General features: G+C 43.3%; 1 protein-coding gene across 3 annotated transcripts; it reads right to left on the bottom strand.

The window, feature by feature from the left end:
• Positions 1-4,463: 4,463 nt before the first annotated feature.
• On the bottom strand, positions 4,464-20,707 carry cdc42ep2 (CDC42 effector protein (Rho GTPase binding) 2). 3 transcript variants are annotated; one of them, XM_076274736.1, is made up of 2 exons: positions 20,553-20,707; positions 4,464-8,875 (listed from the first exon to the last, which is right to left on the bottom strand). In XM_076274736.1, exon 2 carries the CDS (start codon positions 8,360-8,362, stop codon positions 7,577-7,579), a length of 786 nt encoding a protein of 261 aa, XP_076130851.1. In that variant the 5' UTR covers positions 8,363-8,875; positions 20,553-20,707; the 3' UTR covers positions 4,464-7,576. The 3 variants fall into 3 exon arrangements, with proteins under 3 accessions (XP_076130851.1, XP_076130849.1, XP_076130850.1); XM_076274734.1 differs by lacking the exon at positions 20,553-20,707 and adding an exon at positions 14,904-15,197; XM_076274735.1 differs by lacking the exon at positions 20,553-20,707 and adding an exon at positions 14,450-14,879.
• Positions 20,708-22,266: the final 1,559 nt, after the last annotated feature.

Genomic DNA, 22,266 nt, shown 5'->3' on the forward strand with positions numbered 1-22,266 from the left:
CAGTTGGCAACTCAGTGCATGCGCACTTAGAAGAATCAGCTCAAAAAGGTCATGATAAAGGAAAAGGTGGGACCTGTCAGGGACAGGGTCAGGGACAGGGACAGGGACAGGGTCAGGGTCAGGGATGACATTCTTGCTTTGGATAAAGAAAAAAATAAAGTCCACGCCAGTGTAAACACATTAAATAATTAGTCATGTAAACATCTAATTTGAGACAATTTAATAACAATCTACAAAACGTTAATCACACACAATGCATCAGTTGACAAAGTCCTCTATTTGGCAATTAGGGTTAAGTAATAGGCCTAGGCTAGGCTATACAATTTACCCATGTAGTCGAGGTGATGGTTAAGCTTTTTCATGCCGTGTGAAATAATACAATATTGTGAGCCTGCTCGCCATCGAATGTGACGAAATAGCCAATTTAGACTAGCCTACTTGAAAACTTGCCTGTTGATGATTCGTGTAATCCATAATTTATAGACTGTATAAATGAGGAATTTACGGGGAAACTCATTTGACTATGTGATATCATTATGTGTCCGCCAGGAGGCTCTGCTGAGCTTTGTAAAGTAAGCATTCTGAAGACTCTCATGTCTAACAGGACAAGATTAGGCCTACTGTGTGCTTTCTCAGCGGGGCCCTCATGACCCCAAAGCTTTAGTCACATCCTGCAGAGCTATCATTGTGGCTGAGGACATATCCTGTTTTCCTTCTCGTGTGAGTGAGTAAGTACTGTTACTCACTACCAGGGAGTGTCATGAATAAGGCAAAATAGCTTCACACATGCAGACCATAACCTGAACCAGCTTGGTATGGCTAAGTAAGCTATGTAGCCTACAAGGTAGGCTATTGAAGGGTGACTATTTGTACAGTAGGCTAGAGCATGTAGCCTCACTATAAGTAAAAAGAAACCTTAGGCTCGGTCCATATAATCCATCGAAATAAATGTTTTGAGCATAGACCTATCACCAGTCAACTGTCAATATCTATATCTATATATTGAAATGACTGCATATCAATGTAAATATACAGGTCACACAAGCACAAGTTTAAACTTCATGTAACTGTTTAAAACTATGTAAATATACAACACAACTACCTCTATTTTTTTTTATATATGTCCTATATTTCCATTTTTGATATATGTTCTATATTTCAGTCTCGCACTTTAATTTAATGTTTATTGCTTATGGCTATGTCTATGTCTAAAGTATGTCTATGTCTGTATTTAAAGTATGTCTATGTCTGCATGGGAAAGTAAGAAACGAAATTTCAATTCTTTGTATGACCAGTGCATGTAAAGAAATTGACAATAAAAGCCGACTTGACTCGACTTGACTTGAATATGTGATTGCAGAAGGAAAACACCCCCTTATCTGGTGGTTTTGCACACTGAGCTTAGATATATCCAAATACAATAACACCCCTCCAAGTGGGTGAAGGGAATGGAATATTAAATGAGGAGCAAGAGATTAAACAAGTCATAAGTCACTGAATATTGTCATGTAATAATATCTAAACATTTTTTAAAACAGTTTTATTGCATCTAACCTGATATTAAAGATCGGCATAAAACTATTGTTTCCAGTGGACACCACACAACTGCTGTAATGATTTACTTCTCATATCAGAGTGTCGTGAACAGTAGACAGATGCAAAGACACATAACCAAACAATCCTGTGAGTGTCTGGAGGATAATACTCTTTATTTTGCCCTCCACCCCCACCCACCTCTAAATCCCCCTCCCCTCTTGTTCAAAAACGGCTGACAGGTTTTGAATACAGCCCACACACTAAGAACCGTGCTTAATGGATGGGAGCCTCCCTCCCTCTCTCTCTCTCTCTCTCTCTCTCTTTCTCTCTCTCTATCACTTTTCTCTCCATCGCTCTGAGACATACAAAGACATGCATACACATAGCGAGACGCTGCACTTCAAACACTAATAAGCGAGACAGATGGGCGGGGTAGACAGAACAAGAGGGATAGGAGGAAGGCAAAGCACAACACAAAGCCTAATGATTTTCAGTCTTCAGCTTTAAGACTCATTCTTCCTGGCCTAACATACATTTAAAACATCCTTTGCATAACATAAAAAAAAACTAAAAGCATAGTGAAATTGTACATACTACACCCATGAAGAGTGAGTGAGAGTCTGTGAGGGGAGTCAGTGTCAACCTTCTCATTCGAGCTCATCCTACCCCCGCCCACTAAGGCCTCTCATTTGTGGGGAAGTGCAGACAGACAGAGAGACAAAACGCAATTGTGCATTTGGGGAAAGGGTCTTTCTAAACGTCCCTCGGTCTGTTTTGGATCAAGATTACATAATTAACCACTCCCCTTTCTAAAGAGTGTGGTTTCTATGAGTGAATCTAGTAGGCTACTTCAGATGAGTATATTGATGCATAAACACACAGGGAAAAATCTCAATCTATTCTCACAACAGGTTCACATAAAAGCTTTGTAAAATAACTGAGTACCTAGTATAACTTTTGAAGAAAAAAAAGACTGTTGAATGTGGAATGTTTTCCACATGGCAAAATACTCCCTTTGCACTACACCTGCATAATGGATTTGTGAGTCATTCTTTTACATCATCACCAAAACATTCTGATCAGTAAGTGTTCTTCTGGAAGTTTCTTCAAACAACCCCCCCCCCCCGCCCACCACCTGCACTGCGTTATTTAGCCAGTACCTCTACAGTTACCACGGAAGAGAAGTGGGCTTTTGAATGAAAGCAACATTTTAACAAACTCCCTCTCTCCCAAGCCCTGTCTCTCTCTCTCTCTCTCTCTCTCTCTCCTCGGTCCCCTCTCCAGGCCTCCTCAGACGCCCCACCTCCCACTGCCCCCAAAGCGCATTCCCATGGAGCTGGGGTTGGCAGGGTCACGGGGCGGGTGTGCTCAGGTCCCTGTGTTAATAAAGCCGCTTGGAGCGATTCCCAGGGCTATTCAGCAGAGTGGAGGGGGGCACAGCAGCACTGAGCAAACACAAATACATCATGTATACACAATACACACACACACACACACACACTCAAACTCACATTCACACACACACACGCACAGTCACACACATACACACACACACACACACACTCACTCACTCTCTCTCTCTCTTACACACACACACACACACACACATTACTCCTCATGAACAAACACATCATTCTGAAAAACATACCCGCTAAAACCCCACAAACACTTTCCCTGTTCTTCTTTCCTAATCCTCACACTCAACATGCAGCAATTTGCCTCTCTCTGAGGCGTGCTGTTATAGAGAACAGTTTTGGCATCATCTTCAAATGGATTTTGATGGTGTATGGTCATGTGAAGGACAAATAAACACATCTCTCTAAGTATGTGGTTGGGATCTAATCACACCAGAAAAAAGTTTACTTTACTTTTTACTTATCCTGAGGGAATTTTAGAATTCTGACAATGCTTTTGATTTACAGCATTTGCACAGGCAGTTATGTTGCTCAAAGACACTAGCATGCACGCTATGCTTTTACCCATTGCTATCTGTGCGGATCAGGGCTGTAGTCACCATAGACACAATATTCAAATATGACCAAAATGCCCCCCCCCCCCCCCCCAATATACGGACATTGAAAAAGAAAGAAGGAAAATAACGCTATAGGCTACTAAGAAACTAACAAACACCACCATCTGAAATGTAATCAAATGTAAATAACGCACAAATTAGTAGCCTTGTGATGGTTCCAGAGAAGGTGCACCCCTGAGGGGTTTGTCCTGGTCGTTTTGCGTTTTTCGTAAGTGCCTTGCGCAGGGGTTCATAAATCCATCCATGCCTATGTCTGTCAAAGTTTGGAATACCCTAATTGATTGACTTAACTAATGACTTAACTAATGATTTTTAGTCATATTTTTCATGGCAGGAAATGTATTGAAATTCTATTTGGGGGTCCCACCACAGATTTGGTCCCCCCCAATGTTGACATTGTGACTACGGCCTTGGTGCGGATGTTGGTGTTCGCAGGGCTTTTATGCAGGTAGCATAATAGATTTAGACCAAAACTCTGCACTGTTGTTCTAAATCTCCCTCTAACACAATCCCTCCTTCTAATAAACAGTTTTGTTTTTCATTAGTCCCCTGTCTCTACCCACCCTACATTCACTGTGGTCTGGGACTGTTCCATTGGGTTATGGGCAATGCTAATGGAATCTACATTATATTGGGCTGACAGTGGTTCGATCTGTCATGTAATTACACTGAGGCGGTAATGCAAAGCAAGCAACATCAACAACACATACTACATCTTATACTAATGGGTCCTCTAGATAAACTATTCACTAATTTGAAAAAGTATGTAGATGATTGATGATCTCTCTCCACTTGGTTGTTTTTATAGTGTAATCGAAACTTGAACTGTCTTTAGCCAGACTACCATGTCCTTGTAGTGCACACAAAAAAATAGACACACTATGCAGTGTTTCTACACAAAAAAGAACATTTATTTATAATCATGTACAGCTAGGAGTCAACATATATTTCACCTTTCACCCAAGTGTACAAACGATCCCAGCATGTAACACCGTAACTAGTCATCACAGCAGCAGCAAGATTGTGTCCATCTTGATGTCCAGAATAGTGTAGAAAAATACACTGAAATGTTACAAAGTTTCCTGTGAATGCATCTATATTCATAGCTGTGTAAAGTGGCCTTCCAGTTGAAACAGAACCACCGTTAGCATTTAAAGTGATCAGACTTAGTGATATTTTGTGTCTGTCCATTGAGATTAAGCCAGGAAAAGCCACATAAACAGACATATTTATCCATGTTAGGGTTGTAATGTCCTGTCTATATTGATGATACTCTATTTAGTGTTGTTGAGATCAAGACAGGAAAGTAGTGTAGTCACGGTGACAGTTAATGATGAGTGTCTATTCCCACTTGATAAATGTGAGACTTCATAGGCACCATGGCTCCAATGGAAGAGGAGGAGGTTAAGGAGACGCACTGAAGTTCTCATTCAAATCCCAGGCACCTCTCATTGAACTAGTACACCAGGCTGAGTGGACAGTGTGAGAGAGCCAGGAGTGAGAGCTCTGCCAGCAGCACAGACCTTATGTAACACGTCAGCCACGCACACATACACACACGCACGCACACACACACACGCACACACACACACGCGCGCACACACACCCACACAAAAATGATATCACAAAACTCCAGAACTTTAACTTCCCGCATCTAATCGTGTTCTCAGCATATGAGGTGACATGCACTGTTATCCTGACAAGTAGCTATTTATACACATATACACAGCTTATCTGTGTGACTACTAAGTCACATTCAAATAGAGTACAGCTCTGAACATCTCCTTCAAAACAATATGCTGTCAGATTGCACCGCACGTGATGCAAATATACCTCTTTAACAGTTATGTTAAAGCACCTCAAGTGTTGAAATATTAGACATGATGATTAATGAGAGCAAATATATGTATAAATTACAGTGGTATAAGGTGAAATTAGTGGTTATACATAATGTCAGGACCATGTGTCAATGTGTATCAGGACAAGAAGTCTTATTTTTAGAATTTGTCTATATTTGTGGATTGGCAGAGATTAATGTCAGTGAATTTCGAGACAAAGTGGTTTTGATTAATAACCTTTCTAATGTTGCTCCATTGGTCCTGCTTAAATGGAAAGTTCTTGTGCGGTTTCATTTCATTAAGCTTGTCTGATAATCTACCATTAGTGTCTATGTATACTGTACATTCAACGTTTATATATTACAGAAATTGAAGTGCAAAGTACCCATGCTTAGTTTAAAAAAAATCCTCTCTTCTTGGTCTACTTAAAATTCCACGGACCCCTATGGTAAAAACAATTCACATTAAAATCAAAGAAGGCAAAATACAAACAATATCAATGCAAGAACTGTAAAACAGCATGAACTTTCTCTGTGAATGTGGATCTACCTTCTATTCTTAAAACCATCATAACTGCAAACATAAAGCTTAATGTGTGTTTTGCTCTACAGCAAACTTTATTGCGCTTACATAATGCTCATTAACGTCAATTCTCAGAAAGAATTTTTTTTTTCCTTTCACATTTGTTGTGATTCTCCTTAGTTCAACCACATGTCCATGAAACCCGTGGCTCTTCCAACCACCATGACAAGAGATGAGGCCCCTGAAGAGGTAGGTGCAGGTGGCCGGCCAGTGCTAACACACTAGCGCAACTTCCATGCTCCCTTGGACCTCGACCAGAGACAGACAGAGAGAAGGGGAGAGGGCAGCGGCACAGCTGCAGCTCCCAAAACACACCCAGGAGAGAACAGCGCAAACTCAGACAACCCTTAAGGGCCCCCCTTCCACCCTCAACTATCCAAAAGTCAGGCTTCAGAAAACTGAACAGACTAACAACCAAAAACAATCTGCTTTTTAAAGAGGGCTGTCTCACTCAATGGAGGTTTCAGACTCACTCTGATTTGGTCAGATACGTATTTTTTTTTAACTCCAGTAAAAATGTATCAGAATAGTGCAGTGCGTGGAGCTTGGTGTTCTTTTCTTTGCTCTTTGTAAAAAAAAAAAACACACTGCAGTGTTGGACTGAGACACCCGGAGGGACTGGGAGGGGGTCCGCACACACACCGGCTCACTCGCAACACTCAGGATGAAGTCATCACTCCACTCGGAAAAGGTCAACTGTTCCCGCTGTGCATTTTCTCTTTCGAGAAAGAGAGAGAGAGAGAGAGAAAAAAAAGAAAAGAGGTTTTTGTGCTGAGGAATCCGGGCCAAGGTTGTAGACCGCAGATTGCCTCCAGGACTGAAAACGTTCTCGAAAAGTCAGAGGGGTTTTGCTATACAAGGTATAAAAGAAAAAAACATGTCTAAAAAGTCAGTTCAGTATACCCACACACAATTCTTATCAAGTTTATGTTTCACCAGTCTGACCAGCAGTCCATTCTGTTTAATAAGGAATAGAAATACAGAGACGCTGGATGCAAGGAGGACATGAAGCTCAGCCATGTTGGAGCTCAGCTGTTTTAGGGTCTTTTCTTTCACAGCGTGTAGAGGTCAGCAGAAGAGTCTCATTGAAAAACAGAAGAGAGAGAGACAAAAAAAGAAAGAAAATAAATCACTCTGAAATATAATAAGCAGCAGTTGGGAAAGCTGCTTCTCTTTCGCTCCTCTGAGAGAGAGACAGAGAGAGAGAGAGCGAGCACAAAAACACTAATGTTCACATCAATCCAAGTGTTTCAGCAGGCCAGAGTTTGAATAGGAGATTGTAAAACACTTCGGACATACTTTCCATTGGGAAGACTGATGTATATATCGATAGAGTGGAGGAGTGCTGGGACACAACACGTGTGTGCGTGTTTGTGTGTGTGTGTGTGTGTGTGTGTGTGTGTGTGTGTGTGTGTGTGTGTGTGTGTGTGTGTGTGTGTGTGTGTGTGTGTGTGTGTGGTGAGAGAGTGGGAGGAGAGCACTGAAGGGGTTTGGGTGGCTGCAGCAGTCCATTGAGGTGAAGGGAATGGGGTGGGAGGTGTGGAAGTGTTTTTGTTAAGGGTGAGATGGGGGGTGGAGGATATTGTCTTCAGGTGTAGATCTCCTGCCTGCCCCCCGACATACAGCCTCCATTGAGCCCCCCCAGGTGCTGGCTGTCCATGATCTGGAGCACCTCGTCCAGGATGGATGGCCCCAGGTCCAGGTGCAGGGACAGCAGGGAGCCGGCGTGGGACAGGTACGGCCTGTCCTGGAGCCCCGTGTCCTCCTCGGGGGTACCGGGGAAGCTCTCGTCCCCGATGGAGCACGTCGGGCTGAAGCGCGAGGACGTGGTCCGCTCCGGGGACGCCAGCGTGGGGCGGGGCGGAGGCGACGACGTCAGGGCGCGGTCCTCCAAGTGCAGTCTGGGAGGCTTGGGTGGTGGGGCCTGGTTGGGCAGAGGAGGGGAGTGGGGTGCGGTCTGTGGGGGTGATGGAGGGGGCTGGGGTGCGGTGGAGACAGTGGCGGGCAGAGTGAGCGCCTGCACACTGCCGATGACCGGGAGGGACAGCGCGTTCTTGAGCAGCGGCGAGCTCTCAGACGACGGCAGGTGCCCGCTCACGCTGGACGTGCGGCTGAACTGGAACTCGTCGCCGCCCGCGGCGTACTGCGACAGGGCGTGGCGGCCCTGTTGCCCGGGCAACAGGTGGAACTTGCCCTGCAGGAAAGAGAGGTCACCGAAGAGGTCGTCGGCGCCGCCTCCACTGCCGATGTGGATGGTGTGGCGGAAGTCTCCGAGCGGAGGGCTGATCATGTCGGAGGAGAGGAGGTCACGCAGCTTCTCCTTCTTGCCCTTGCGGCTGCGGCGCTTCAGGTAGATGGGGGCCTTGGCTGACATCTCCGGAACCTTCCCTCCGGGGCAGCAGAGAGCGAGGTCTTGCAACAGGGTGAGCGAGAAGAGAGGGGGAGCGAGAGAGAGAAAGAGAGAGAGAGTCAGAGAGGGAGAAAAACACCACGGGCCAAAGAAAGGAAAGGAAGAGAGGAACTACAGAGAGGAGCGAGACCAGCAGGCAGGTAGGTCAGAGAACTTTAAGGATAGAGACAGCAGGACAGACAGACAGTTTTTCTCAGTTTCCAACAGCAGGGGAAGGGGTTTTGCTGTTTTCAGAATCCGACCAACTCCGAAGGTCTAAAGTTCAAATGCCCTGGCGGTGCAACAACACTTCCACAAACAATGCAGTCCAACACGAAAATGTGCACACGCTGTTTTATTCCACACAAATCCCTTCCGACACGTCCCTTCCTGTTGTTCCACGGCGCGGCTTCAAAGATGGTGCCGTCGTCACCAACGTCTCTGAGATGACTTTCCCACCGCTGTCAGCTGACTGGACACTGCGTCAACACCCTCGGCCTGCAAAAGTGAACAGAGAGAGAAAGGGAAAGAGAGAGAGGAAGAGTCAGAGATGAACACTTAAAATACTTCTCTGCTGGTGCTGCTTATGCACTAAGGAAGACACAGACTATAAATAGTGGAAGGGCCATTTCCTCCCTATTGGGGGTCATTGGCTTTATTTACAACTTGAGGGCTCCCAGCCAGTTCCAAAGACAAACAAGAAAAGAAATGTATATATTTCAAGCCATCACAAGACGACATAGACAACAATGTCTTGGACGTAAACATCTTTGACCCCTTTACATAATGTTCTACTCTATTAAGTGAACAGAATGAGATGATAACTCAAAGACACTAAGAAATACACACACACACACACTCTCTCTCTTTCTCATTCCTTCGGTCTCTCACTCTCTTTCACACACACACACACAGATGTTCTGGAAAGCCATTTTCTGTAAGTGTGCGTGTGTATCTCTGTGAGAGAAATGCCACACAAACAAGTTTTAGTAAGCAAAGAAAAAGACAAATAAATCAAAATTTTGATTATGCAATTAGCAGGCAGGAAGTTAAAGAGTATTGTTGTTGGCAGTGCAGTGTTTCCCACAGAATTGAATTCCATTTGTGGTGGTTGGTTTGCAGAATTAACTTGAATGCAACAGTTTTTAACAATTAGCACAGTGTGGTTATGATGCTAACCAGATTTAAGCACATTTCAGTACAACCTGGAAAATCATTGTGTGGTGGTCAGTGTTGATATTGTGGTGGGCCGCCACAAATAAGTCACTGTATGGGAAACACTGCAGTGCACCATGGGAAAATGTGAGTGTGTCCTGTTGGGTGGAACTGTTGCAGCCTCAATACATTTTAATATATAAGTCAGCAGTATAATTCACTTAGTTTGGGCTGCTGAAAACAAAGTCAGCTAAATAATGTAATTTATTATGTTTTAATTATTCTGATAATGATAGTGATGAGTATGAACAAGTCAACTTTTTCTGAACAGGTCAACAAGTTGAAAGTAGACACTGGTTACACTGTCACTTGGTATAAGTGTACCACCAATCCTTCTATAAACAGAGAGACAGATAGAACACTTATATGATACTTTGTGTGTGTGTGTGTGTGTGTGTGTGTGTGTGTGTGTGTGTGTGTGTGTGTGTGTGTGTGTGTGTGTGTGTGTGTGTGTGTTTGAGAGAGAGAGAGAAAGAGAGAGAGAAAGAGAGAGAGAACTATGTGTGAAGCAGCATACCAAGAGGTGAAGTTCAGGTTAAACAACTGTAAATAGCTAACATGCATCTGATATTACAATGACTCACACCTCTCAAGTTACAGGAGTTATTGCTGTGGCTATTAAATCGAAAAAGACAAGACCTTTTCCAAATGCACTTCAGCCATATAAACAGAAAAAAAAGCATAGAACACAGTCATGTGTGTCGGTGTGTGTGTGGATGAGCAATACAAAGAGCGTGAGAGAGAACCTGTGTGCATGTGGACATGTAAGGAAATGTTACTGCGCCTTTCCTTAATGTCACTATGACAACCTGTCACTGTCAGCTACTGTGCATTTGGCCGTGGCCAAAACAGCCACCACACCTCTACACTGACATTGGGCAGGACACAATACTCAAGCATTACATAATGCACAACACAGACTTGTGAGCTGAAGTAGCTACACACACACACACACACACACACACACACACACACACACACACACAGAGTGTGTGAGAGAGAGAATGCTCCTGGAATGTTCCACATAGGGTGAGTTTGTGTGGGAAAGATTTTGGTGATACTACAGTTTATTGTGAGGGATTGTGTGTGTGTGTGTGTGGGGGGGGGGGGGGGTAATGTTCTCACACACACACACAAACAATGTGAAAAGATCTGGAGTTTAAACACAGGGTATTTAAACAGGTGACAATCAACAGTATCCAACGCAACATAATCAGTAGACAAAACACCCATAGTCTCACTCACACACACACACACACACACACACACACACACACACACACACACACACACACACACACACACACACACACACACACACACACACAAGCACGCACAAGACAAAAACATCTCAATTTCACAGATAAGTTCTGGGGCACAGTAAGTAACATTTAGCAGACTAGGGTAATATTTTGAGATAATGGTATAGTTTGTCTAAAGATTATATATAAAGGAAATTATATTGTTGCTGAAACTGATTATCTGCCCGATCAAGCCTGGTTGTTTGGGTTTTTCCAGGGATAGCTGGCATGTAAGCAGCCCATGACTGTGACTAATGAAGTATTGTGCTTAGTAAGAGCTGTGTGAGCAAGAGCGAAAAATCAGATGAGACTCTCAGAACACTGCTGATTAAGAGACAGAGAAATGTGTGTGTGTGTGTGTGTCTGTGAGTGTGAGCATATCTGAGCTTTGATCATGTGCATCACTTGGTATGTGCAGTGTGAGTGTATGTATATGTGTGTGTGTGTGTGTGTGTGTGTGTGTGTGTGTGTGTGTGTGTGTGTGTGTGTATGTGTGTCTGTCTGTGTATGTGTCACAGTAAAGGGTATTAAACATATTAAGTGCTAGTGTGTTTATGTTTTTTATTGAGTAGCAATGAATTGTGTGTGTTTGACTGTGTGTGTTTATGTGTGTGTGCACACACTTGTGGCTGTGTGAGTGTGTGTGTGTTCTGTTTAAATCTGTGTGTGTGTGTGTATGTGTGTGTGATCAAGTGTCCTCTGTTGGATGTCTCTCTGAGAGCACACAAGTGTTTGGAGAGAAAGTGAGCGAGCGAGAGAGAGCATGAGTGTGCAGACTCACTGGACTGTGTAGATAATGATGATTTAGATAATGAGCAGGACAACAACAGGAGAATGAGAGGGACCATTACTCTCAGCGGCAACCCCCCCCCCCCCCCCCCCATTCCCAACCTTTTTGTTCAAACTCTCTTTCTCTGACCATTGCTTCAACTGTTGCTGTTGTTGTCTTCTTTGAGCCTCCCAGTCTTCTATTCCTCACTGACTAGATTTTCCCATAATGCTCTATATGCCCCTCTCTGTTACACTTTGAGTGACTCTCTGTTACACTTAGTACACTTAGACAAGTCTGAATGCTTCCCAACTCTGTTCTCCCCTTTAAGCTTTTTCTATACATGTTTTAAATGTTCTCTCTTTCATTCTCTCTTTCTTTAGTGGTCTGTTTATGTCAATCTCTATAATGGTCTGAGAAATATAGGCCAAATCCCATTTATAGACCAATAGACTGAAAAGCAGACGCAATATCAAAATTATCATTATCGAGGGCCACCTAAAAAGGTACCAAAGTAAATATTACCGGATAGGTGGTTATCCAGACTTTAAGCAGATTATCATCACTGGGGGAAATGCTTTCAGACACTGTGTTCATGACAAAGGCAGAGACCATTTCAAAAGAGATTTACTGGGCCAAACCACCAAATGGACACGTGCTCTCGAAATGAGTGGCTTCGAGGGAAAACATCTATTGTTATTTGGTTTGTGTTTCCTATATCTACATCCAAAAAGTGGTCAGTCGGTCCACTGAGGGTCTGCTGGTGTTACGGTTTGACAATCTGTGTCAAGGCCAACGGTCAATCTAATCTTGAGTCAACAGAATTCAGGGCTGGGTGACAACATGTACTTTTTTATCATGAGGCACAGTAGAAATCTGCCAAGGATTCAAACATACTCACACAAAGTATTTCTCATAATTTCCACTGCTTCACTTGTAGTGAACATGCTACTTTGACGGACAGTTCAAACAACATCAAGGTCATACAGAGGTTACAATGTTGCCCATAGCCTGAGACATGATGTGCTACCCTTTTGTTACTTTTTCCACTTCCATGTGATCAGATCAGGCACAAAGCTTCTTGCCAGAGCAGCTGTGACTACACCAGGCCACCACCGCCACAAAGCCTCAGGATCTGGACAAACCAGAATCCAATGACCCAAATAATCCAAAAGGATTTCAATGCCCCAAAAATCCGCTTGGTTAACACTGATGCCACATCTCAACTCAACAAGCCACCAAAAATGTAGACTGAAAATAAGCCAGAGGAATTAACTACTTGTGACTGATATATCACAGAAATCTTGTGGCATGCAGGCCTTTAGGGGTAGGACACAGCCCCCCCTCCCCCCATCATTCCTCTTATTACTATGCACAGATGATTTTGAAATGCAAACAACACAAATACATGTGGGCGTGGAGGTCATGGTAGAGTAAGGAATCAGCACTGCTAGTTCATCAGAGTAAGTCTATTTCTCAGAAACCGGCTTAGGGAATTCTACAGCATCAGGACACAGTGACTCATATCCTGTCATTGGCAACCCACACCTTGGTGTCCAAAGTGTTTAGGTTTGTTTCAGTTTTCAGGCTCAAACTGGGAAAACACCCAGGACCAAAAGTAATTTTAAAGAGAACTGAACTGCCATAATAGATGCCAATACAAGTGCAGGCAACAAAACGTCTTTCATGAGCTCTCATCCATGGATGGCACTACCATCATAAAGCAAACACATTCAACATTGGGCCGAAAATTGTTTTCATTTCAATTAATCTTTCTTCAACAGTAAAACAAGATTAGACACACATTCGCTGACTATTGCACCACGTTGTTAAAGTAGAGGAAGCGTAAATAACGTAGTTGCCAAATGAATGCACAATGACCGGGCCTCGGAAAGCAGGTTCGTTTGTTAGATAATACATGGAACATACTGTCACAACATTTTTTGAGGTCTCATACCGATTCAGAGTGCACACAATGGAAGCTGTGAGAGTTGAGAAGTGCATTGTTTGGCTCCGCGCGCACTGATGACAGCGGGCCCCGGTAGCCCGCAAACAATACTGGCACTGTCACAACTGAACTTCCACTGAAAGCGAGGCGAAAAAATGATTTTCTTCATCATAAGTCAGGGGCGTGGGGAAAAGTTTTCATTTTTGTTTTGTTTTCTGGTAGTTGTTGTTTTCTGAGTATCTGTGAGTGTCTGTGAATTTAATACACTCCGGTAACCTCCCTGTGACATAATCCACCTATTCTGTGTTGGGATGAACTGGCAATGTGTCCAAGAAGAAGGCTGAATTTACTTGCTAAATAATCGTTCACATCCATAGTTCAAAGAACGTCACCGATAGCATAAGAGAAAACCATAGTAGGCTAAACAGTTAGAAATTCTAGTCCAATGCGGAGTTTGTCAGGACCATTGTGAAACAGGTCAACTCAAGGGAATCGCAGATCACAGAAAACCAGAGGCCAGTGAGGAGTTTTGTGCCCAAACTGACCATCAACACACAGCCTGCCAGCATCACATATAGTCTACAAAGTTTTCAATAAACACTGTGTAACGGGCTATCATAAAAATCGTTCACCCGCTACATGGAAAGTGGATATGACTTGTCAGCAATACAAATCATATTCTTAAAATATTATGTTTAAACTTGCGCTCTCTGCATTGGTAGTCACAGACTCAATTTATCTACAGACATATCTACAACATAGCTCCTACAACCTTACGCAATGTAGATAATAAGAAACACACTGTCATCTTAACCCGCTAAACAACAACTGGTTATTACCTTGAAAATCCTAGTGACAGTTCCTTGTCTACTGTATGATATTCTTCAACAGCAAGAAATCCACTTATGTAGGACAGTGCAGTTTGGGACTGATGACTTAAGCAGTGTCAGGAGTTCACTGCGCAAAGTAATGCTTAGGTTCCGGCGCATATAAATAACCTGTCCACCTGATACCGTGTGCTATACAGTAAGCATTTGCTGATACTGTAGAACCAGAGAGGCGCATGGGACAAGCCTCTCGCAGAAACGTGTTCCGCAATAGGCTACCAGAACACCGCAGTCAATTGGACAGTCGTGAAAAGCAAGGAGCTGGATTTCGCCGACAGTAGCCAGCCAGAGACATCACTGATCGCCGTCATAAAATAGAAAGGAATTAACATCCTTTTACAAGCCCACCTTCCGGTGAAATGAAACATCAAATGGAGTGATATCAGTTAGAGATATATACACTTACGTTACACTGCCTTTGGCCCGTCTCCTGAAATCCAGACCGGGGTTTTCTGTGCGCTATAACTGAATGTCACACTTCTTCCTTACTGCTGGAAATTCCAGCGGGTCAAATCCGTTTTAGCGAAGGGAGGCGCACACGCAGACGCACGCGCAGACGCACGCAGAGAAGCATGCGCTTACTCACTTTTTAACAGTTTTTAACACACCCATCGGAAACAGATAACCACATCTCTTCTCCATCACCCTCACAGTTTCATTACCACCATCTCTTTCTCCTACACACACACACACACACAGAGAAAGAGATCTCACTCAGTATCTAACAGAACTTCTTTTCTTTCTGTTCTTTCTCTTTATCAGGAAGGAAACTGTTGTACTGGAACGCCAGTTCTCCCATGATTAACAATGTAAGGCAGCCCAAAGGGAGAAACACCCATGCTGGCCCCAAGCCCAGCTTGATGCTTAACCTTGCCCTGCCTGACTGCTCTCACTGTCTGCTGGTCACAGCTCCTCCACTTAGGGCCTGTCCACACGGAGACGCTTTTTAGGTTAAACGCAGAGGTTTTGCTTCGTCTTGGCCGAGCGTCCAAACAAATCTTGTAAACGCACTGCCCGAAACCGCACTTTTCTGAAACCTGGTCCCAGAGTGGAGAAATCTGAAACCGTAGCCCGTTTGAATTCGTTTAGACAGCGAAACCGCACATCCTGCTTGCGTATCGATGATGTCATCGCCACACCTCAGCTGCCCTGGACTTGCAGTTATGCCTAACAATACTAGTTTTCATACATGACATTACCTGCGATTACACTCCGTAAGATAAATATCACAACTGGTGCTGCGCAGCGCCGATAGCTTATGACTTGGTGGACTGAACACTGTTTTTCCCGGTGTTTTTTTTATGCATTCTAGCTACTGTCAGTGACGCGTGAGAACTTAAGTTATTAGGAAAGTGCGGTGTAAGTTTAGGCTACATTAATTTGTGCGTAGTGCCAGTGTCATTCATTTATTTTACATGTCTTACAACATATATACATGCATTCAGTCGAGTGAAATTAGATATAAGCATACAAAGAGGCTTAGAACTCACGTTAAGCCGATGGTAGCACACAGAATGCGAATGCACGATTTGATGCAGGCAAAAGTAGCCTATTGACTGTTACTAAGGTTTTATAGCAATATTATACATGTGGCGACAGAATAGCCTAGAACTTGGGTAAGCCTTACGTTTAGTAGCCTAATTGTGGTGATAGCCAAAACTAATGTGAATCACGGACTATCCTACAACCAAAGAAAGTAAAGGTGATTAGTAGGCCTACCTGCGTTAGCCAAATAAAGGACGGGACTGCACCCTTCACAAACTGTAAAATAAAGTTTATTAGTTTTACAGTTGAAAGTTCACCATCAGTCCACACAAACAATTCTGGTTTCGTGCACTAGCCATTTCGTCGTAGCCTATTCTGTCTGTTTGTAAAGCGCAAGTTTTGCAAGTTTTGGTCAATTTCTGTAAAGAAACAGTGCCACCTGCCATACCTGGGGTATGAAGTAACGTGTTGAGTCGTGTTGAGATGGATCCGTTTGGACGCAAATATTCTTGATATGGTTCCAGGGAAGACGGAGTGAAAAAAGATTGGTTTGGTACGTGGACTAGGCCTTAGGGCTAGTCCACACGTACAAAACCGATCTTTTTTTCCTCCGTCTTCCCTGATTCTTTACAGAAATTGACCAACGTTTGTGCTTTACAAACAGACAGAATAGGCTATGACGAAATGGCTAGTGCAAGGAAACCAGAATTGTTTGTGTGGACTGATGGTGAACTGTCAACTGTAGTCAACTGTAAAACTAATAAACTTTATTTTACGGTTTGTGAAGGGTGCAGTCCCGTCCTTTATTTGGCTAACGCGGGTAGGCCTACTAATCACCTTTACTTTCTTTGGTTGTAGGATAGTCCGACTCCGTGATTCACATTAGTTTTGGCTATCACCCCAATTAGGCTACTAAACGCAAGGCTTACCCAAGTTCTAGGCTATTCTGTCGCCACATTTATAATATTGCTATAAAACCTTCGTTAGTAACAGTCAATACGTTTACCTGCATCAAATCAAATCGCGCATTTGCATTCAGTGTGCTACCATCGTCTTAACGAGTTCTAAGCGTCTTTGTATGCTTATATCTGATTTCACTCGACTGTGAATGCATATATGTTGTAAGACATGTAAAATAAATGAATGACACTGGCACTACGCACAAATTAATGTAGCCTAAACTTACACCGCACTTCCCTAATAACTTAAGTTCTCTCGAGTCACTGACAGTAGCTAGAATGCATAAAAAAACACCGGGAAAAAACAGTGTTCAGTCCACCAAGTCATAAGCTATCGGCGCTGCGCAGCACCAGTTGTGATATTTATCTTACGGGGTAATGTCATGTATGAAAACTAGTATTGTTAGGCAATGCTATAAGTGCAAGTCCAGGGCAGCTGAGGTGTGGCGATGACATCATCGATACGCAAGCAGGATGTGCGGTTTCGCTGTCTAAACGAATTCAAACGGGCTACGGTTTCAGATTTCTCCACTCTGGGACCAGGTTTCAGAAAAGTGCGGTTTCGGGCAGTGCGTTTACAGGATTCGTTTGGACGCTCGGCCAAGACGAAGCAAAACCTCTGCGTTTAACCTAAAAAGCGTCTCCGTGTGGACGGGCCCTTAGACCCATGAGAACTGGAGCCAGAGGAAAGACAAGACAAGGGCCTCAGTGAGTCTGCTGGTCTGCCGGTGACCCTCCTGGAAATGGCTCACAAACCAGTCCCTCAGACTTGAATATTTCATTTAGCAACCAGCCCACACCAGTGAAACAAGATAACCCTTTCAAGAGCTTTTGAAAATGGTGAATTTTAGTAGGGAAAGGTGAAAAGAAGAGACCAGATAAGATAGAGAGAGAGCGATAGAGAGAGAGAGAGAGAGAGAGAGAGAAGAAGAAGGGATGAACATAACAGATGGGGTGAAGACATACAAATTAGAGAAGGAGAAAAGAAAATGGAAAAAAGAAAGAAGAGAGAAATGAACTGATTATTTGGTGATTTAGATTTCCCCAGGGCAACAATTTGGTGTCATCAGAGAAACATGTCACACAGTCCCCCCATCAGCACATCAAACAGGGGGAGAGGACGGGGGCCGGGATCAAAGTCACCCCCATATGGGACGCTCAAATTCCAGCCTCATTACAGGGACCCTTATCACTCATTCAGTCCAAATTGCACACAGTGCCTGATCCCATCTTTAGGCATTAGGTCTCCGTCTTGGATTATTGAGGCAAAATGAATACATCTGTATACAGAGCCCTTATATATATATATATATATATATATATATATATATATATATATACACACACACACACACACACACACTTATCAGATAGTAGGATTCAGTTCTGCCTGGTATGGTCTGCTATCTAAAAGAGGTTTCCATGTCAAAGAGGATCTCAAGTATTCTGTCAGTTCAAATATATAAAAGTGTGTCTTGCTGTCTCCTAAATCACTTCACAGTAAGGAGTTTCATCTTGGCTTTCAGGATCTCATCTTTCTTTCATAAAACGTTAAGTGTCGGGTTATTTCGCAGCATGAATGAATCTTGCCCATGCAGTGAAGCAGAAACCGTCTGGTCTCACATGTGATTCACGGCGCTGTCCAAACAGTCAGTTTGAAATTACTCTATACCAGAGACAGTAAGAGATGCGTCTAACTAACTCTTAAAGGCCAAATGACAAAACAGCATAAAATATGGAAGACATAGGGTTTCTCATCCTTTTTTTAACATAAAATCCTCTTCAACACTCAGAGTTCTCAGGATAAACCACAAGTAAGCCATAAGCAGAACTCAACAGAGAAGAGCGCGCAGACATATGGACAAAAAAATTCCTGCACAGTAAAGGTGCCACAATTTAACCAGCACTATTTGCTGTGGAACATCCACAACCTGTGTTAAACAGTATGCATAATGGAAAACATATGTATGGAAAGAGTTGCCAATAATATGACCTAACACTAGATGTTTTACTAGACATAAACGCTGCTGTGCTCTCCTGAAATCACTCTGTGACCTAAGAGAGAAAGTATTGTCAGTTATTCAGTTATTTAAACAGACAACACCCAACATGTGGAATACAGAGACGCAGAGTCCAAGAGAACCAGATCTGGCTCTGTTTCAGCTGCGTGGATCTGATTCCCCTCTGATGGACATTTGGGCCTAGATTCAATTAGTCATCAGATCGCGCTTTAATTTTCTCCCCAAAAAGGCTCTGAGACACTCCTGATAGGACGTCTGCACTCTAGTCCAGCCCGGCCACACATTCCTCTGCTGTTTTTTCCTGCAAGGAATTCACTATGATCTGCGAAAACAAACCTGACGCTCCAAAGCAGTGTGTGAAAATACATCTTTGGTAGAGAGGCTTGGGTGTAGGATTAGAGTAAGGCATACTTTGAGTTTTTCTCTCACTCTTTTGGTGTGTGTGTGTGTGTGTGTAGGAGTGTTGTTCAGCTGTGCTCAGGACCTGGGCCAAGTATTATTGTGTTTTTTTCTTTCCTGCACAACTTCAAATACAGTCCAGATGTTTTAATTTTAAAAAGTCCAGCATACTCAAAAGGTAAGACAAAATGTTAGAAGGAACCCTCTATTGTATTATAAAGATTTACCAGGAGCATTCACTCACACTCACTCACTCACTCCCTCACACACACACACACACACACACAAAATCAGACGGTGGGGGGGGGGGGGGGGGTATACAGAAATCCTACAGAGTCCTTAACACTAACTAGGCCTACAGTCCGTGGCCGTATTTAAAATAAAATGTTGATGAAAGTAACGCACGGGGGTCCAAGTGAGGTAACCTGGATAAACAAAGCCACCTGCTCCCCTCAACGACCAATCAGAAGCCCTGCCCTGTGTTTCAGCCTGCATCTGACGGCGCTGCCCTCCCTGATGCATCGACTGTGTTGCTGACTCAACTCCATCCTACTTCCCCGAGCGGACCCGCTTTGAATATCAGCATATAAAAGCATTCCAGAACATGCTGAACCAGGAATTCTTTTTAAACCTCTTCTGTTACACGCACTACTAATAACGTGGTAGAATTTACCTCTCAAATATAGCAGATCCGTATGTTGATGTAATACAATACTACAATGTAAAACATATATGCAATTAAAAAAGAGTAACTAACCAACAAACCAGACATCTGAATAGCTGTAGAAGCGCGTGACAAGCTCGTTTCAGTAGGCTAAAGTGTTGCGCAACAGCAAGCTATCTATGTCTCTCTTTCTACAGTATAGCCTATGGAAGGATTAGTCTCGTGGGTCATCGGTTTGCTACATTAAGTTTACATCAACTACATCACATAGTAAAAAACAAACAAACATGAATCATTTTGTAATTAGACCAATGCACTTCTAGATACCTAATCATCATCATAAACTATGTTACAATCTTATTACATACGATCCAGTGTAATGGTTTGTGACTGCTGGACTACTTTAAGAAGTTATGCTGTTGTCATGCTACTTAAAATGACATAATGCGCAAAAGTTAGGCTAAACAAGCAGCGCAGTGTGATCACAGCAACCAAGATTACCAACAAAAAAGCCTAACTCGACTTACAGAATCTTGTGTCCATAAGTGCTATGTTCTTGACATGTTCATCGCCGAAATATCCTTGTAATTTCATTGAGAAGTCGAATGTCATCGGTAAAATCGGTCAATCTATTCGGTGCCAATAATTCGTTTCGAGGGAGCGTGTTGCCCAACCTCCGAGATCCCAGTTAGAGCGACTCTCCTGACTATGTACGTGCGGTGTAACGGTCGCTGGGGTATCTGGGCTATTGTTAAGTGTAGACTGATGCTGCGCTCTGCGAGGGATCAGGGTGGGGACTTTGCCTCTCCATTTTAAACTTGCCCCAATATACAAGGCGGCATGTTGCCAAGCTACCCGGGACACTGGATAAATTGTTGTCTTTACAGGCGTGAATGTGGTGAGTTCCCGAGGTAAAACAACCGTTAGAATTCATTCTTCACACCAATTAGGTCATATCTTTTAGGCTACCTAACATGACACCTGCCAAGAAAGTGTTAAAGGTGAGAACAGGATAATGGCTCATGAAACGCATACATAAAAGTGAATGAAACTGAGATTAATTAGGTAGCCCAGGCTAACTCGACAGGAAAAAAACCGTCACTTGTCTTTGGATCAAAGGCTTTCTCACCCTCAAATTACGCCTCTGCGCTTTAATTTAATTAGGCGACTACTTCTTGGATGTATACATTTGCCATTTAATTAGGCTCTCACTTGAGACAGGGAGGGGGTGGTCCAATTAATAAACATACCAAGTTATCAAAGTATGTAAGTATTCACAAGAAATGGACAGTCTAGACTGTCCTCCGTAAAATTATGATAGGGTATGACGGGAAGTCTAATTGAGAGGCAGCGGTACAGTAAGCCTTTTGATAACCAAAACAACGACCTGTAACCATATCTGGGTATTGATTTACTTGGGAAATTTCCCAGAACTTAGGCAACACTAAAGTTGGTCCAAGCCAAGTTAAGAAATGCCTACAGAAGCACTAAAATGTGGTGGAAGAGGCAGAGAGAGAGATAGATCCACCAACAAAAAGCAAGAGCAAATATCAAAACAATCCTCCCCCCGAATTTTTCTCTTCCTCCACCCATTACTGCTTTTTTTCTCAAGCCCCTATTTGATGAGTAAAATGAGCTGACGGGCACGCGCGCGCACACACGCACCAAACAATCCTCCCACATTCTGAAGCAGAGACAAAACAAATGGACACTGGGAGACTGTCATTAACATGCATTTAAATCTGCGGCTGTGGGTGGAATTAAGGCCGCCAGGGTTTAACGACCGTCTGACGGGGGATTAGCACGACAATTGATTATGAAGCCCCTTATTGCGACACTCAGACCCCCTCGCTTAGATAAAACTATGGCATTGTGAAAGGTGTCTTGTTACAGCAGGCCTACGCCAAAGTTAATGGATGGAAGGATATATGCGTAGCTAAAAATGTAACAGTCTATTCTTGATTAATATAGGCATTCTAAAGAAGGCCTAAGGGCACTCTGATGTGGTCCATCATAATGAGTGATGCATGGTAGTAGACATTATAAGACTCTAGGTCTATGATCGATAAATTAGGCCTAGGCTACATATCAACTGTGTTATTCTCATGCCAATTTCAATTGGCCTATGCTGCCGATTTGCTGCATGGTAAGCACAATCGGGCAGTCCTCGTCCCTCCTTATTGGGTTGAAGCCAATAAGGAGGGTCATTCCTACCTTTGTTAACATGTCAGGGAGAGACAT

Source organism: Alosa pseudoharengus, unplaced genomic scaffold, assembly GCF_046254945.1.
Source record: "Alosa pseudoharengus isolate Yale_2024_CS ecotype anadromous, Long Island Sound unplaced genomic scaffold, YU_APseudo_1.1 YU_APseudo_1.1_scf_8, whole genome shotgun sequence".
NCBI classification, from domain to species: Eukaryota; Metazoa; Chordata; class Actinopteri; order Clupeiformes; family Clupeidae; genus Alosa; species Alosa pseudoharengus.